Genomic DNA, 18,952 nt, shown 5'->3' with positions numbered 1-18,952 from the left:
TGGAACATAGTTTTTCCGGCTTTTCTTTACGAATTTTCTCAACGGTGGAAAATTTTGTGGAAAACTGTTTCCAGTTAATATTTTTTTTTATTCTTGAGAAAATTTGCTTTCATTTTCAAAAAAAAAACTTTGTTTCTACGATGCTTCTTCATTGAGTTATGATTTTTCAAAGAAAAGGCTCAAAATGGCACATTTGCACAAAACGAAAAAAAAGTACATTTCTCGCGAAACATTACTAAAGGACCTATGTACAAATGAGAGATTCTCTCCTCTCTCGCTCTCTTTCGATTATAACAGTGGAATACTAAAGCTTTTGAAAAGTTTTTCACTACAGATCGAAAGGCAGATTCCATTACTAGCGTTTCATACAAAAAACGCAACAGAAGAGGTTAATGGGACTCAGTTATTGATCAAAGAGAAAGTAAACAAAGAGAGCCTCTCATTCGTACATAGGTCCTTTAGTAATGTTTCGCGAGATTTCAAAAATTTCAGCGATTAAAGCTTATAAGTTGGAGCATAGTTTTTCCGGCTTTTCTTTACGAATTTTCTCAACGGTGGAAAATTTTGTGGAAAACTTTTTCCAGTTAACTTTGTTTCTATGATGCTTCGTTCTTGAGTTATGATTTTTCAAAGTAAGTAGTGTCAGAGGAAAACAAAAAAAATCCAACTGAGTTTTCCGGGAAAATAGGCGACTCTGAATTTTTCTCATTTTTTTTAGTCATATATTGATGAGCACTGTGGAAAAAGTTTCATGAAAATCTGAGACCTTTCGGGCCAAACCCGTACGGAAATAAAAAAAATCCCCTAATGAGAAAAGTAAAAATAAAGTCTCTTATAGTCTCCAAAGGTTTCACTGGAGCCTGTGAAATGTTGCATCAGAATTTACTGCAAGCAGAATGAGGAAGAAAAAGTCTTTAGAGACCATGGTTCGAACAGGGAATTCCGGACAGAACGGACATTCCATGAAAATATACTTTTTAGAAACTTGTATTAAACTAAAGGCAAAGTATCTAAACAGAGACCTGCTACCAGCCCTGTTTTCGGATTCTAAGCCAGTGTGAATCAGCCAGACATAAAATACCATCGATCATGCATGACTCTATGTTATATTCTCAAGAATTTTGTTTAGCAATAATATGTTGCTTACACCTCCAACATCTGCCTCTTGGCGGACGCCAGTTTTGCGCTAAATTTAAATATTTTGCTTCCTGACACCAGCGGATTGCTGTTTGTGTTTTGCTGGCGACACAATGTTCACTATTGATGTGGAATGGCGAGTGTGGGCGTCCTCATGTGCGAATTCGGTGGACACGTGTTTCGATGTTAATTTTTATGTAAACGCGCTTTCTGATGATTCTGTTTTGAGTTTTCACTTTAGTAAATTTGCTGAGGGAATGAAAAAACGGCCGTGATATTCGTTTCACACTGAATAAATCAGAAAGAGAATGTAGGCACCAATTTACTGATTTATTCGTTCAAACATTTAAATTTGAGATAAAATTTCAACATGACAGCCACTTCGGGCATTCAATTTTCGATGCTTCAATTGCATTGTCAGATCTGGACGTTTCAGCCCATTGCTAATGGGGCAAGTTGCAGTCGATGTTATACATCGACGTAAGTTTACGAGTTCTGCGCATTTTTGTTTCGTTAAGCAACCATGGAGAGTTCCAGTCACTATATGCTTCTTATTTACAATTAAATATGCATAAATTACACGTTTAAAACTGGTTTTGATGTAAAAAGTGATAAATATAACAACGTAACATAAAAGTAGGGGTAAAAGTTTGTAGATGCTTCTTAATTTGTTCATTCGTGGTTTTGTTTCCATACTTTTGTAGGCGAATTAAAATGCAAGTTGCCTTTGCTTCTTCTGTAAATCTATTCGAGCATGGGGCGGTTCGATTATAATTGATAAGTTTTTTAACCAACAATTAGATTTTGTCATTGCATAACGTCAATAAACGGGAGATTATTTGTGGCGCTTGTGATTTGAAGACCATTTTATTTTACGAATAGAGCGTTTTCTCCACCCATTCGTCCATGCTGAACGTGGCCATGTTGGTGCCTTCGGTATCCCTCTCGCGGAAGATGTCTGAAACGAGAAAATATGATTATATCGATCTTACTTTTACCACGCCTCTAAGGACTGTTGATTTTATAAAGTAAACACATTGTGCATGCTGTATCTTTTTAATTTGTTAATGAAATCGCAATCGGTTCTCTGACCGTTGTTCGACTAATATGTTACTATATTGTGCAAGTGAAAAAGTTACTGAAATAATTGAATTTTATAGGAATAAGCAAAAATGAATAGAATGGTAAATTTTCAAAGGTTATCAAAATAAATGAATACTTGAGAATCGCTTAAAATCTCGATAATCTATTTTTTTTATTTTCATAAAGAGCTTGTACTATCGCATAATCAGTAGGAAGCCTTCTAGAAAATTTGGAAGTTAAAAACTATTTGAATCTATTTTTTGAAAAAAAAATTTCAAGATGAAAATGTTCTGCAATGAGCAGTGTTTTCAGCTTCAAAATACATCCTGATGAAAGATTTCGATTTAATCTATATAAATAAAAATGATGTATCATGACTAACCCTATATCCTGTCCATGACAACTGTGGAGATGCAGAGGTATACTCGGTCTCTAGTAACAACGGTTGTCTAACTAACATTCCTTCCCTTCCCAATGACAGTAAGGACGTGGCTGGAGCCGTTATTGACTTTTTAAATTTGAGCTCTCGATTTGTGCACATTGAAGAATGGTAAGCTATTTATTCATTTATTTATTTTGACGTCAAGCATTTTGTAGACCATTCTAAATTACATTGTGTTCTTAATATCTATGTGTTTTTATATTATAAATTTGTTGAGTATACTCGATTCATAATACATTCCTCAGTTAATATTGTTTTGTATATCAAAAAAGTATTTTTTCAGTTTTGAACGAGACATGTTAACATCAATCATTTCACAATGCTGATTATATATAGTCATCATCTGATTCAACGGACTAAATTTAGCGTAATTCGTGCGATGATGACCTACTGTAAACAAATAACGATTGCGCAAGTGACGAGTTGGAGTATAAAAATTCAGTTTTGAAAGTATATCAGCAGAATCAATGCGCTGTGAAACAATATCGTTAATAAAAGAAACCATAGCATAATCACGACGCACTTTCAGTGATTTCATATTGATAAGCATGCATCGTGATTCATATGATGGTAGAGGAAGTACTGACCAGCCTAAATTTCGTAGTGCGTATAATAAAAACTGCTTTTGTATCGATTCTATGCGTTCTTCATGTTTTTTTGTGTAAGGTGACCAAACAATACTACAATATTCTAATATTGATCTTACATATGCAACATAAAGTATTTTTAATGTCTAAGGATCACGAAAGTGTTGGCCAAATCGTTTTATGAAATTGAGCATATTTCCTGCTCTATGAATTATTGCATTATAGTGATCTACAAATGATAGTTTTGAGTCTAAGATAACTCCTAAGTCTCTTATTTTATCACAATTATTTACATGTTCGTTTCCTAAAACAATAGACATATTTGGTGTGGTTCGTTTTCTGCTATAACTTATAAGGTTACATTTCTTTATATTCAATTCCAATAAACTTTTGCAGCACCACGTGTAGAAAATTTGTATCTCATTCTTAAAAACATTATGATCGTCATCATTCTTTATTTCTAAAAATAGCTTCATGTCGTCAGCGTATATAAGGACCCTCAGTTTGTTTAGAATATAAGAAACGTCATTAACATATAAAATAAAAAGAAGAGGGCCTAAGGTACTCCAGATGTAACATGTATTGGATTTGATCTTTTCCCATTGAATTTTACTATTTGCTGACGGTCGTTTAAATAGGACTTGATCCACTTAAGGAGACTCATTTCGATTCCCATTTTTTCAAGCTTGAAAGTCAACATTGGAATGTCAAGTTTATCAAATGCTTTACTAAAGTCAGTGTAAAGAGCTTCTACGAAGTAACCTTTATCCATTGCACTCAGTGAGTAACTTACAAATTCCAGAAGGTTCGTAGTGGTCGAACGACCTTTAAAAAAGCCGTGTTGAGCGTTTGTTATACGATTTTTTATTTGGGCAAACATATTTTTGTTTACAATTGACTCGAAAAGTTTTGGAATACATGACATAATAGCAATACCGCGATAATTTCGAATGTCCGATTTCTTACCAGATTTATATATTGGTATGAGGAATGATTTTTTCCATACCTTTGGAAATTGGTCAGTTTGAAGAGACATATTGAGTAACCAAAATAATGGAGTTGTGAGTTCAGTTGCTAAGTTTTTTATGAATCCGGGTGGAATTTCATCTGGCCCTGATCCTTTAGTGGCGTCCAAATTTTTAAGACCAAACAAAATGTCTTGAACATTTATAGAATTAACGCCAACATCACTCGGAATGTCAGCAAAATGTGAAAAGTAAGAATAATCTCGATCGTTTTCCGAAAATGTTGTATAATTTTCTTGAAAACATTTTGCGAAAAGATTGCATATATCTTCAGAATTATTTCCTACTTTTTCATCCAAAGTCATTGTTGATGGAAAGTTGCACGATTTGAGTTTAGTTTTAACGTAACTGAAAAAATTCTTTGGACATGACTTTATTTCATTTTCAGTTTTTATGTTGTACTCGGTAAGTGCTGTAGAAATGGCTGAATTGAGTTGGTCGCAAATAACCAAATATTTTTCTAAATCGTCTGGTTTTTTATATCTTCTGTAAACTTTGTGAGCTTTTTGTTTTCGATTTTTCAAATTTATGATTTGCTTGTTGAACCAAATTGGATTTTTTGAGTTGTGATTCCTTCGTCTCTTCTTAACAGGTACTTCCTCCCTAATGGTTACCCACAATAAATTGTAAAAGATCTCTATTGCACATTCAATATTATTTTGATTTCTCAAAACAGATTGCCAATTTGCGTTATCTAATATTAATCTAATATTAGTATAATTGGCTCTACTATAATCGAAAATATTCTCATACACATATTCGTGAGGAGTATGATAAATATGCATAAACATAGAATATTCTATTGCCGAGTGAAACGCTTCATTTTTCCATAATGGTGAAATTGACTCACTTACACAGAAATCTTCTTTGTTTATTTTTTACGTGATTTATTTGATTAAGGCCTAAGGATGCAGTTTTGTCAAAAATAAATTGCCAAGTTTCGTTATCGCCAACAACAGGGAGTAGAATACTCTCGTTTTCAAAATCAGGAATGAAATCTGCATTACGTTGATTGAAATCGCCATAAATATGCACCTTGTTTTCGGGAGGAAGTTGAGTTATGATTTCTTCAGCTATCAGGAAAAAACTCTCGTATGTTGACTTACAAGCCTGATCTTGGGGAAAGTAAACTGATACAAAAATATGAGTTTCATTACCAATATTTGATATAACCCACACATGCTCAAATTCTTTAAATTTAGGTGAATCAATGATTTCAGAACTGAAATTTGATGATATTGCAACGACGACTCCTCCGCCCGATCTTCTTTGTGTCAAAAGTAAGTCACGATCATTGCGAAATACGTTGTAATTGCTACCAAAAATTTCTTCACTTTTCACATCATCATTCCAACTTGTTTCTGTTCCCAAAATAATTGAGTACGATGAACTTAGTATATTTTTATGAATTTCATTAATTTTAAAAGCACTTTTCATGCGATTAAAGTTCTGACAATAGATTAAAATTTCAGTTGGCTGTGTTTCAGAAGAAATTATTGGTAATTCGTTATGGTGAATTGTCATTATTATTTATTACCAAGTGCTGATTAGCTTCACCGGGTTGAATTGAATTATTTTCTGCCTCTGAGGGGTCCGTCAATTCCGTAGAAAACACGAATGCCGGCATGCACCACATGCTTCGCAAGATCCACCAGTTGAAGATCCTTCCGTCGTCCAGTTCGGGGGTGGTACTGCAACGGACTGCCGGGGCGCCTCCCTTGCCGGATGTGGGTTTAAAATTTCTCCTCTTTTAAACTGCATGGTTGGTCGATAATTTGTTGGCGGTCTTGAGAAATGATGTTTCGCTGCTGCAAGAAGCTCTCTGTCAGGAGGAAGTTGATGACTCCTTTCCTGGCTATTGTTGAAGGCGAAATTTCCGTGATTCTTATTCTGTTGTTTGCTTACTTTGTGATGAATTTTGGATGGGACATTATTATGGCAATGGTGATTAATGTTCACGTCGTTGTTGTTAATGTTGTTCTTATTACAATTTTTGTTAGCGTTCCTGATTCTCCGCTTTCTACGCTTTTTCGCTTTATCGGCCATATTTTGCTGCCTTTTGTGAAAGCTTTTGCGCATGTCATATTGCGTCCAATCGGCTTTCCAAACTTTTCTGTTTCCAAGTAGGCGCCATCCTGACACTTCAGCAATTTTGTTATTCAATTCGGCTTCCAAACTTGGATATTCTATTGAAGGTGGAGCTGACGTATTTTTATTTGTCAATATATTTGCGGACAAAGACTTCAATTCATCGAGGATGTCCAGTAGGCCGTCCCTTATTTTTCGAAAATGTGAATTGTTATAAGTTCGTCATTCTAAAGTGCTCATTTTGGTAAGAAAAAAATCGGGTAAAATTTTGAAGTCCCTACGTGAACGCTAAGTGGTCCCCCAAAGGCCTTAAAGGTATCAGGTGTACATGACCCCGTGCGCAAATTCAGCTCGCTGCTTCAGTGCACGCTTCATGAGTACGAAAAGCCACTAGTAACAAGTTACCTTGCGCGCGTTGATAGTAATCATAGAAGTTTGTTTTCTTTGTAGTTGTTAGTTTTATGTCAGCGTGCACTGTTACAAAGATGTGCATAGTATAAAATACGATTTTAGTTAATAAGTTCCGGTCAATTTGTCAAATCGGGTAGTAATAAACTTGTTTTTACTTTATTGTCAACATTTACCCAACTACGTGGTACTGGCCAAACTAATAATTTGTTTTAAACAATGAAAAACTATTGAACAAAGCTATTTTATATAACATTCATAATTAAAAAGGAAATAAATTTTAATGATGACTATCGACGCGCACCGGAGAATGTGTAGCTAGTGGCTTTTTATACCCATGTAGCGTGCACTAGAGCAGCGAGCTCGATTTGCGCACGGGGGTCATTTACACCTGATACAGGTCGGACTCGATTATCCGGAGACTCGATTATCCGGGGACTCGATTATCCGGGATTCGATTATCCGGAATTTTAGACTCGATTATCCGGAATTTATTTTTTGATGTTCTTGTTCTTCAATTTTTATGCATAAATCTGAGATTATTTGGTATTGCAATATACAATATGAATTGTTTTGCAGTTTAGAACGTATTTAAGAAAAGGAGGGTTTGAAAAAGTTTTTTTTTTGTGTACGCTGGTCAAACAATTTTTTTTCTTGTAATGACCCCTACTGTTCCTAGAAAAAACTTCTAGCTACACAACCGCATCATATAAATAAAATAACGAAAAAAGATAATATTTAAGTTCTTTTATCAACGATAACATTTTTTTTTTCTTAGTGATTCGATTATCCGGAGGATTCGATTATCCAGAGTGAAAAAAAAATCGATACTCCGGATAATCGAGTCCGACCTGTACCTTCAAGGCCGTTGGGGGACCACTTAGCGTCCACGTAGGGACTTCAAATTTTTACATGATTTTTTTCTTCCCTAAACGAGCACTTTACAATGACGAACTTATAACATTTCACATTTTCGAAAAATAAGGGACGGCCTAATGTCCAGCCCCAGCATTGGATATGAATTCATCGCGCAACTTGCCGCTGTGTCAATTGATAATTGATTTAATTGACTAATTTCGTCGTTTATGTTGCGCAGGTCAGTAGATATATCGGATGTCACCGTTTTTAGCGTGGAGTACATATTTTCAGTAGTTGCCGTTATTGCGGTATCAAGAAGGCCGGTAATATGATTTTTGATGGCAACGACACTCCCAGCCAAGCTACTGTTTTTATTTATTGCTGCCAGTTCATTTCTCACGCTAGTAAGCAAAATCTCCATACCTTCAATAGCTTCGTGGACAACATTTGTTTTTTCTTGATGAAGCGAGAGTCTGTGCATTACTTCCGTATTGGCATTCAGCTGTTTTTCGAGAAACTTTTTGTTGCTCCAATAGTCCGTTAAAATCCAACTTCGCCTGGATTAGCTCTTGACAGGATTCACAGCATGGAAGTACGTAAGAGTTAAAGTCCACTACCTTCCTGTCTCTTCTCCGCAGTGAACCCCTTTGCACGGTGACACCAATGCAGTTTGCATGAAACTTCCGCTGGCAGCCTACGCATGACCACAAGACCGAGTCTACAGAAGTGTCGCAAGCACAAATTTCGCAACTCATTACGCGTGACAAAAAAAAAATGATTCGATTATAAACAATATCGCGCACGGCACCTGTAGCTACTTAAAGCTGATGTAATAAAAATTGAATGACAAATGAAAACGCGCACAGGTGGGCTGGAGCAATTAATAAACGCGTCCGAACTGGTTGACGACTTAAACAGAAGTTATTCCCAAGCCCCATTCATTAATTCCCTGTGCAACTTCGATTGTTCTGGTCAATCACGGAGTAGCAACTACGAATTGTACGGTCATCTATGCTAATGCTCAATAAAAATGATATATCATGAACAATGTGTCCGCTTTACAAAATGAACAGTCCTCTTATCCCACTCACCGATCATGGTTTTGATTTTGACGGCACACATGATGAAATCATCGAACGCAATCGATCCATCCCGGGAACCGTACCGGTGAACCAGCCCGTTCAGGATCCGATTGTTCAGATGGTAGCCGGCCGAATGTAAGGCTTCCCGCAGTTCAAACGCACTCAGCCGTCCGGTTTGGTCCTGGTCGTACAGCTTGAAGACCGCCTTCCACTTGGAGATGTCGGTCAGCAGGCTTTGGAACTCCTCGAAGCCGAGCTTGCCGGACTGATCGGTGTCCAGCATGGCAACCATGGAGCGGCAGACGTCCTTCGAAAACCCGGAGCTACCTTGATCCACTAGAGGGTGGAGGAATAGAGAAGAATGAGAATGGTTATTAGAACATATCCTTCAGATAGCGTGAGTGTGCTTATGATTCTGAAGATATTACAGATGCGCAGAGTTTTATTGAATTATTTAATTGGTATGATCATAATTATTGTATTTCTTGGATTTTTTTTATTCAAAGCATTTCATTTGGTTTCGAAGAAGACGAAACGACTGGTTCGATGAGTGCTAGAAAGTGACAGACATGAAGAATGCCGCCATGATCCGAATGTTAATGGCCGGTGCACGGTTGAACAGAAAGTGGAACAAAGCAGCAGGAGTTGATGAAAAGCTGCAAAAAGAAGGCAGCACGAAGAAAGTGTAATAACTGGAGCCAAAGACAGCTTGAACCGGAACGATATGCGGAGATTTGACGCAACGGTCAACGGCGCTCGGCACATTACCGGTACATATACCTATCATGAAGCAACAAAAAGTTATGTTAACAGTTATACATTCTGAGTAATAAGCAATAAACAACACAAAAGAAATAAAGGATTGTATGACATTTGCCAGAAAACTATTCCCCAGAATCATTTTTTGTAATTTTTCTCAATCTTGATATCAAATGATCGGCAAATTTATGGAAAATTTAAAGCTATTGAATTTTTCGAAACTTGTCATTTTGGTATCGTGAATATACTCATATTATTTGTACTTATGGCATGAAAAGTTGTGTAGCCAACTTTCAGATTATTTATATCAAAAGAATTAAACTACAAGCACTGTATAGCCACAGCGAAAAATAAATTGATAATTAGTTTCACTTCCCAAGAAACATTTGCCTATTTTATAATCATTTATTAAGCAATTTTTCACAACTACATACTGAATAGTTGCTTTATTATATTACTTTGCAGCTGCTACGCACACATTGTTCAAGCAAATCTGGCGAAGTTATTAGGCTACTTATCATTTAGTGATTGTAATCATGTATTGTAATGATGTTTATTCAGGTTCCACTTAGCCTAATAAGGACTGTTGATTTAACAACGCTAATTTGATAAACAACATTATTGCAGTTTAATTCAGCATCATGTTTAATAACATTTTAATTATTTTCATGTGAAGCCTTTGTTCAGGCGTTGTTCACACAAATTTGGAGAAGTTATAAAGCGTGTCGTTGTATATTGACTTTATTCTACAGCTTCAAAATCGCTTTATAAGCATTTATCTCAACTTTCATTCAACTGACACAAAATTAATTGAAAACAAATAAATGACCAAAAATCGCTTAACACTGTACTTCAAATGCAGTGTATACTTTTACCATGAATTAATAACCACTTTTAATAATTACCTGGATACTATCAGGTATCAGAAGGCCGGCTCCAGTGGCACGTTCCCCGCCATTTGGGAGATTTGTGCCATCGCCATATTTGAGCCTATTTCATCATCTACCCGAAGGGAGAGGAAAGGGAAGGGAAAGATGGGAGGAAATAGGAGTGGGGTCCCTTGAAGAGGGAAAATCGCATCAGCGAAATGAGAGCATATAGCTCCATACCACAATGGGTTCGAACAGCGCCCTAAAAAGGACACTGCAAAAACGCATGAGCGTAATGAGAGCCTATAGCTCATTACCACAGCGGGTTAAGAATAACAGAATGTCCTGAAGATTCAGGTTTCTGAAATCAGTTTCACTTAATAAGTGTTAACCAAGTAATTGGAATCGCAATTACGCGAAGATTGGATAGTTACATATCAGGTGATAAGAAGTTCCATAATCGGAGTCACAACTATAACACACAAATGTATCAACACACTGAATGTTTGCCATGTGATAGTTGAGTCGGCAGTGGCCTGTCAACGCTCTGACCAAGAGACTGCAATTCTGCTTTGACAGATTTGTTAAATACTTCGCCACCTTTGGAGATGGCTCAGTAATATACAATTTTGTTTGACGACACGACTCCAAACTATTCCAATATTGCTTGTGCTGAGTTGCCGCCCAAGAGTTTATCTGAAGCTTCACCCAGCACTTCGAAATTGGAATAGCCGGCTCAGGGCCAATGAAGTCATGCGATGCTCCATTGCGAGCTAATTCATAAGCCAATTCATTCCCAGCAATGGAAGAATAGCAAGGACCCATATAAGTTTTACAGAGTAAACTGAATTCAGTTCCTCAAATTGAGTTCGACGTGCGATAACAAGCTTAGACCTTGAGTTGGCCTAAGCAAGAGCATTAAAAGCAGCCTGACTATCTGACATATTCCTTTACAAATAGCCAGACGTCAACTAGTCCCGCGAAGGGAGTTGTGAGGAACAAAGTGACAAGCAATTGTGGGATTTACTCGAAGCAAGGACAGTGCGCATCGTGCTGTGCGTACACGAATTCTCTCTGCTCTTGGAAGTTTTCTTAAAAACTACCTAAAGCAATAAAACGGTACTTTTCAGTGCTACTAAAACAGTACTTTTCAGTACTATTTTTTCTACTATTGATCCCTTTACGATCCTTGTTTGGACCCGTGCCTTCGATTTTTCGTTGGACCCGTTGGCGAAAGCTAGCGGTGGTAATCCTTCTTGGACACCGTCTTGGGAAAAAACCTCTCGAAGGTCACGTCTTCTTTCGTTTATTAACTAAACATGGTATCAACAACTAACAAAAGGAAGGGTGAATCTCTGAATTCACTACTTCCTTCCAAAAAAGTGGGTTTTAAAACTGTCACTACACGTGGCAAGAATGGAAGAAAGGACGCTTCCCCGGAATGCGAACTTTCTTCCAAGGGTGAAATGAATAATTGTATCGAAATGAGCAATCAGTTCGATGCTCTAGACAAATTTTCCGAACACCAAATCGAAGCAGCCTCTAGCCCAGGCTCTTTGATTCAAGTGAGGAAGCAAAGAGTGCCGCCTATCGTGATCAGTTGTTCCGAATTTGGGGGATTTAGGCAGGAGATCTTGAACTCCATTAGGGGAATCAAGGTTTCCTTCCAAATCGCAAAGAAAGGAGACTGTCGCGTTTTGCCGGAAACTCTTAAAGATCGTGAGCTTCTTCTCAAACATCTTGAAGAGAAGAAGCACAAATTTTTTACTTATGACGACAAAACTGAACGTTTGTTCAAAGTCGTCTTGAAAGGTCTCTCAAGTGACTATAAGTCACCTGAAGAGATCAAAAATGGAATAAATGATTTACTTGGATTTTCCCCAGTCCAAGTAATCATTATGAAAAAGAGAACCCAATCTGGCATTGTTCGGAAAGGGCTTTCTCAAGAATTTTATTTAGTTCACTTTAACAAAAAAGAACTAAATAATATTAAAGCTTTAGAAAAAGCAAAACTTTTGTTTGATGTCCGTGTGACATGGGAACATTTCCAGAAACCTGGAGGAAATTACCAGAACCCCACTCAGTGCCGTCGGTGCCAAAAGTGGGGTCATGGTACAAAAAATTGTCGCATGGATGCTAAATGCATGATTTGCGGAGGTTCTTCTCACGCCAAAGACGTCTGTCCAGTGAAGGAAGATACCACCAAATTCATATGTTGTAATTGCGGGGCTAACCATAAGTCCAATTTTTGGAATTGTCCTTCACGCAAAAAGGTCATTGAGGCTCGTGCCAGGCAGATGAAAGATAATATCCGTTACGATAACGGTCGTTTCCGGAATTTGCCTGGTAGAGTATCGAACAATGCTCATTTTTCAGTTAACGATCGCTTGATCATGAATCATACCCATCAGGAAGATCATAATCATGCTCATTCACAAACTAATTTTAATCCGACGGGTAGCCGTTCGAATCTTTCTATTTCGAATGTATCTACCCACGGTAAATCCTTTGCCGATATCGTAGCAGGAAATTCGAACTCCTCCCCTGTTCGATCCATGGGTACCCATTCTACTTGTTTCAAATCAAATGGAAAAAACCCTACCGCCACAGGTAACTCCGCTTTTTCGTCTACCGGAAATTCCAATGGGAAATCACATGACATGTCTGCCTCTGATTTTAATTTTCTAACTGAACAATTGAATCTAATGATTGATGCAATGTTCAAAGCCACCACTATGACTGAAGCAGTCCAAGTAGGTGTAAAATTTACAAATCAAATTGTTATTGGATTACGTTTTTCTAATGGATCCAAATAATAATTTAAATATTTTAAATTGGAATGCTCGTTCTCTGAATGGTAAAGAGGACGAGCTGTTTAATTTTCTTACGGTTAATAACGTGCATATAGCAGTTATTACCGAAACGTATTTAAAACCTGGATCTAAACTCAAAAGAGATCCTAACTTTTTTGTTTATCGTAATGATCGACTTGATGGGGCATGTGGGGGAGTTGCAATCATCATTCATAGGCGTATAAAACATCAACTGTTTTCATCATTTGAAACTAAAGTTTTTGAAACTTTAGGTGTTTCTGTTGAAACACAGTTTGGTAAATATACTTTCATAGCTGCCTATTTGCCTTTTCAATGCTCTGGGCAGCAAGTTAATTTGCTCCAAACTGACTTGCGTAAATTGACTCGCAATAAGTCAAAATTTTTTGTCATTGGTGACTTTAATGCCAAACATCGGTCATGGAATAATTCTCAAAGTAATTCCAACGGCAGAATTTTATTTGATGAGTGCTCTTCAGGATATTTCTCAATTCAATACCCTGATAGCCCCACATGTTTTTCCTCTTCTAGAAGTCCATCTACGATTGATTTGGTCTTAACCGACTCTAGTCATCTTTATTGCCAACTGATTACTCATGCTGATTTTTGTTCTGATCATGTCCCTGTTACATTTCAAATATCCTATGAAGCGATTCTCAATCCTATCAGCTCTACTTTCAATTATTTACGAGCCGACTGGAATATATATAAAACGTATGTTGACTCCAATCTTGATGTTAACATTTCTTTAGAAACTAAACTTGATATTGACAATGCTCTTGAAACTTTAACAAATGCCATTGTTGAAGCCAGAAGCATTGCAATTCCAAAATGTGAATCCGTGATTATAGACAATGATCTTAAACTCTTGATCCGTCTAAAAAACGTGAGGAGAAGGCAATTTCAACGCACTCGCGATCCTGCTATGAAAATTATATGGCAGGATTTGCAGAAAGAAATCAAGAAACGTTTTGCTCAATTAAGAAACAAAAATTTTGAAAATAAAATTTCTCAATTGGACCCTGGCTCTAAGCCCTTTTGGAAATTATCGAAAATCTTGAAAAAACCTCAGAAGCCAATACCGGCATTGAAAGAGGAAAATAAATTATTACTAACTAATTGCGAAAAAAGCTCAAAAACTTGCTATGCAGTTTGAAAGTGCGCACAATTTTAATTTAGGACTTACTAGTCCAATTGAAAATGAAGTTACTCAGGAATTCGAAAATATTCTCAATCAAGAGAACGTTTTCGAAAATGCCTGGGAGACTGATTTGGAAGAAGTGAGAACTATTATTAAAAAATTCAAAAACATGAAAGCTCCTGACGATGATGGAATTTTCTACATCCTCATCAAAAAACTTCCAGAAAGTAGCTTATCATTTTTAGTTGATATATTTAACAAATGTTTTCAATTAGCATATTTTCCTGACAAATGGAAAAATGCTAAGGTTGTTCCAATTTTAAAACCAGACAAAAATCCTGCAGAAGCTTCTAGCTATCGCCCAATCAGTTTGCTTTCCTCCATCAGTAAACTTTTTGAAAAGGTTATTTTGAACAGAATGATGACCCACATCAACGAAAATTCAATTTTTGCCAATGAACAGTTCGGATTCCGCCATGGACATTCGACCACTCATCAACTTTTACGTGTAACAAATTTGATCCGTTCCAACAAATCTGAAGGCTATTCTACTGGTCTTGCTCTTCTAGACATAGAAAAAGCATTCGACAGTGTTTGGCATGAAGGTTTGATTGTAAAATTAAAAAACTTTAATTTTCCAACATACATTGTTAGAATAATTCAAAGTTATCTGTCAAATCGTACACTTCAGGTTAATTATCAGAACTCCAGATCTGAAAGACTTCCTGTAAGAGCTGGTGTTCCTCAAGGCAGCATTTTGGGACCAATATTATACAATATTTTCACATCTGACTTACCTGAGCTACCTCAGGGATGTCAAAAATCTTTGTTTGCGGATGACACAGGCCTCTCCGCCAAAGGACGAAGCCTGCGTGTTATCTGTAGTCGATTGCAAAAAAGTTTGGATATTTTTTCTTCATACTTGCAAAAATGGAAGATTTCTCCTAATGCTTCCAAAACTCAACTAATAATATTCCCACATAAACCAAAAGCTCTTTATTTGAAACCTTCAAGTAGACATGTTGTCACGATGAGAGGGGTTCCAATAAATTGGTCAGATGAAGTTAAGTATCTAGGGCTTATGCTAGATAAGAATTTAACTTTCAAAAATCACATTGAGGGCATTCAAGCCAAATGTAATAAATATGTAAAGTGTCTCTATCCCCTTATTAATAGAAAATCAAAACTTTGTCTTAAGAACAAGCTGTTGATATTCAAACAAATTTTCAGGCCAGCCATGTTGTATGCTGTACCAATATGGACTAGCTGTTGTAATACCAGGAAGAAAGCTCTGCAGAGAATTCAAAATAAAATTTTGAAAATGATTCTGAGGCTTCCTCCCTGGTATAGTACCAATGAGTTACATAGAATATCCAATGTTGAAACATTGGAACAAATGTCAAATACAATCATTTATAATTTCAGGCAAAAATCGTTACAATCTTCTATTGCCACGATTAATGCGTTATATGTTTAGGTTAAGTTAGGTTAAGTATATTAAAAACGTTTTTTTTTTCTCTTATAAGCAGGTGAAATCAACTCACCTGTAAAAAAAACTGAACTGCTACGGCAAATGAAATGTAATATGTTGTTAACAAAATGTTAATTAAATCTTAAATTTGTTTTACCAAATTAGGATGATAGTGTTGTCAAATAACACAGAACACCTAGATATAAGAAATGAATGTAATGTTTGGAATGATACTAATACTCGAAGCAAGGACAATTGTGTCCCAATTCACCGGAAATGGAAACATTCAAATCACTAGGACTTCCAATGGACGGAGAGAATTCATAGAATTTGGTCACAACCAATTCCCAGTTTGTGGAGTATAACAAATGCAAAGTCTGCAAATTTACAGTCGTATGTTCATATAGAAATGTAGCGATGATCAGATAATGATTCATCATCTGATACATGCCAATTCGTCAACTCGTGACTGATTCTGTTCAAGCAGAGCATTATGTCTAACACTTCTTCTCTAGCAGATACCATGAAGGTTGGACGATTCCCTAACATAAGTAATTCAAGATTTGAACTACTTGAGCATTCCATCAGACTGGAGCTTCTCAAATTAATATCTGAGCTGCTCCAGATGATGTGATGAGTATCAGCATCACTACCCACAAATCAGCAGAAGGCCTTTTCATAGGCAGTGAACGACAACTCGTTTGAAATCATCCATTGGGGATGGTTCATCATGTGGTAAATACACCACAAAACGAAAGACGTATTTCCTATTGAGGTCACCAACAGAAATATCAATTGTGACAGCACATACATCTCTGGTTGTTAACTCAGAAATGAGTGTAGCAACGTCACCACTATTTACGAGCACGCATGCACGAGGTATGGCACGCGAGTTTGCCATTTCATGTTTATGAAAGTAACGAAAACTGGCTCCACAAGGTTACCTAGGCAAAAGTTCACAAAAGTAAGGTTTTTGCGCCATTTGAACTGTACCATTTGTATTAGTCTACAAAGATTAACCGTTGCTGATATTTTATGCTGAAGATTGGTCTGACTAAGCTATCCTAACCGTAGCCACTACCCAAACTAGGCAGGATTAAGCTTTTCGCAATCTCAGAACGAAAAAAACCAGCAGTGAAAAAAACAGATCGGTATCTCTTAAAAGTCGCCAAAGGCGAAAAGCACAGACTATACTGTGTAATACGCATAATGCGAAACCATAGAGGTGAAAATTTTAAACTAACTTACAACGTATTAATAATCCCACCCTTATTTAGCCTCAGGCTTCAGACTGAAGAAGGGCAGCCGATTATCTCGGAGAAACACAAGGTCACCTGCACCATTGCTCCGGGTAGCAAGGGAAGGGCATAATACTGTAGAGGGCGCCCTGGTACTCCACAGGCTCCGTTTGCGGTTAGGTTTTATTTAGGCCCCCCTAACCATTCATTCTTAGGCACGGTAAGCTTAAAGCCGCATGAATTAGAGGTCACCTGTGAGGTGGACTTTTACCACCGGAACATGCAGTCCGTAGTGTTAATTCTTAGCCAGTTGAAACAACCGCTACCGACACTACACGGCTATCTAGGCTGATCGGGAAAAGGAAGTTAACATTGATGATTAACTCCTGACGTGCCCAAACCACACAAATTTGGAGAAGTTATAAAACGTGTCGTTGTATATTGACTTTGTTCTACAGCTTCAAAATCGCTTTATAAGCATTTATCTCAGCTTTCATTCAACTGACACAACATTAATTGAAAACAAATAAATGACCAAAAATCGCTTAACACTGTACTTCAAATGCAGTGTATACTTTTACCATGAATTAATAACCACTTTTAATAATTACCTGGATACTGGATTCAAACTCGTGACCTTCCCATCGTCAGCGGTATACCTTGCCATCTGCGCCATCCTTGAATTTATATATCAGCCTTCCAGTGCTCAATATAAACCTCTTGTAGCTGAATATTGATCATGCTTAAGCTTCTATTCAACCATGTCTAATCAACACGTGCTATGCTAATCAACAACTGAACAAGCGCTTTACTTCTGCTGCTGTTCAGTACTGATGCAAGCTGAATTCTGTCGGCTATTTATAGCGCACAGTGAGAAAATTTATGACACTGCTGGTCAAAAATAAAGAACCGTCTACGATGTATATATATATATATATATATATATATATATATATATCATATAAAGTAGAGTGGTTCAAAAAATCGGTTTTGCTCCACGCGGCTCATTCGATTCTAGATCAAATCCTGAATGTCGACCCAAAATTTGAGACTATTTGGATGAAAACTGAGACTGCACAAGCCCTTTAAAGTTTATATCGGAATTGCTATGGGAAAAGCAACCGATTCATTCAATCGGCCATAGTGTTTGCCCAAGTGATCTTGGGGATTAGAACTTTGTTGATACTGTGAGATACATTCATCAGCTACAGCTTTGCCGAAGACCGTTTTCAACTCGGACGCCCCAGTAATTAGTTATTGATTTTTGAATGAGTTGTAAAACTGCTGTTCTGCAGGCATCACTGGATATATGCAGTAAAACATAGTAGCCATGATTTGTGCGTGCTATCTTTCGCGCCAGGTGCAGCAATGTTGCCTGTTCAGAAGGTAAACGAGCACTGAAGAATTTGTGACTGGATATAAATCAATAACTAATTACTGAGGCGTCCGATCTGAAAACGGTCTTCGGCAAAGTTGTAGCTGATGAATGTATCTCACAGTATCAACGTAGTTCCAATCCCCAATAGCACATGGGCAAACACTATGACCGATTGAATGAATCGGTTGCTTTTCTCATAGTAATTCCCATATAAACTTTTTGTGCAGTATCAGTTTTCATCCAAATGAGCTCAAATTTTGAAAGGACACTCAGAATTTGATCTAGAATCGAATAAGCGGTGTGGAGCAAAAACGAACCACTCTACTATACAGTCATCCCTCCATGAGTCGATGTTCCATTACTCCATATCGACCATATCGACTCATGGAATCATACTAAAAACCTAAGGGGTGCGGCCTCGAAGATTTAAGTTGTTCAAATTGAACATCATCTTTTCCACGGGTGCTGACCGTTGTGTGTTTGGTTGTAGGAAACCACATTTAAAATGCACACATAAAATAATTCACACAGATCAGTTCAATGCAGGAAATGAAT

At 37.0% G+C, this 18,952-nt stretch overlaps 1 protein-coding gene and 1 long non-coding RNA gene across 11 annotated transcripts in view; both read right to left on the bottom strand.

Annotated features, from left to right (window-relative positions):
• Positions 1-1,446: 1,446 nt before the first annotated feature.
• The window catches only part of LOC5579651 (calpain-A), a 117,286-nt gene continuing 99,780 nt past the window's right edge, over positions 1,447-18,952 (bottom strand). For 9 of the 10 annotated variants that reach the window (XM_021852891.1, XM_021852894.1, XM_021852892.1 and 6 more), the window contains 2 exons: positions 8,720-9,046; positions 1,447-2,095 (listed from right to left, as the gene is read on the bottom strand). In XM_021852891.1, the coding sequence (XP_021708583.1) occupies positions 2,010-2,095; positions 8,720-9,046 (413 nt within the window). In that variant the 3' untranslated portion in view covers positions 1,447-2,009. The remainder of the gene's footprint in view (positions 2,096-8,719; positions 9,047-18,952) is intronic. The other variant, XM_021852895.1, reaches the window with a different exon arrangement.
• On the bottom strand, positions 9,934-17,677 carry LOC110679015. The gene is made up of 2 exons (XR_002502137.1): positions 17,631-17,677; positions 9,934-10,374 (listed from the first exon to the last, which is right to left on the bottom strand). It is a non-coding gene; the product is annotated as an uncharacterized LOC110679015 (long non-coding RNA).

Source organism: Aedes aegypti, chromosome 3 (assembly GCF_002204515.2).
Source record: "Aedes aegypti strain LVP_AGWG chromosome 3, AaegL5.0 Primary Assembly, whole genome shotgun sequence".
In the NCBI taxonomy this organism is placed as follows: Eukaryota; Metazoa; Arthropoda; class Insecta; order Diptera; family Culicidae; genus Aedes; species Aedes aegypti.
The sequence above is the reverse complement of the archived record's forward strand: the minus strand, read 5'-3'. Positions and strand labels throughout refer to the sequence as shown.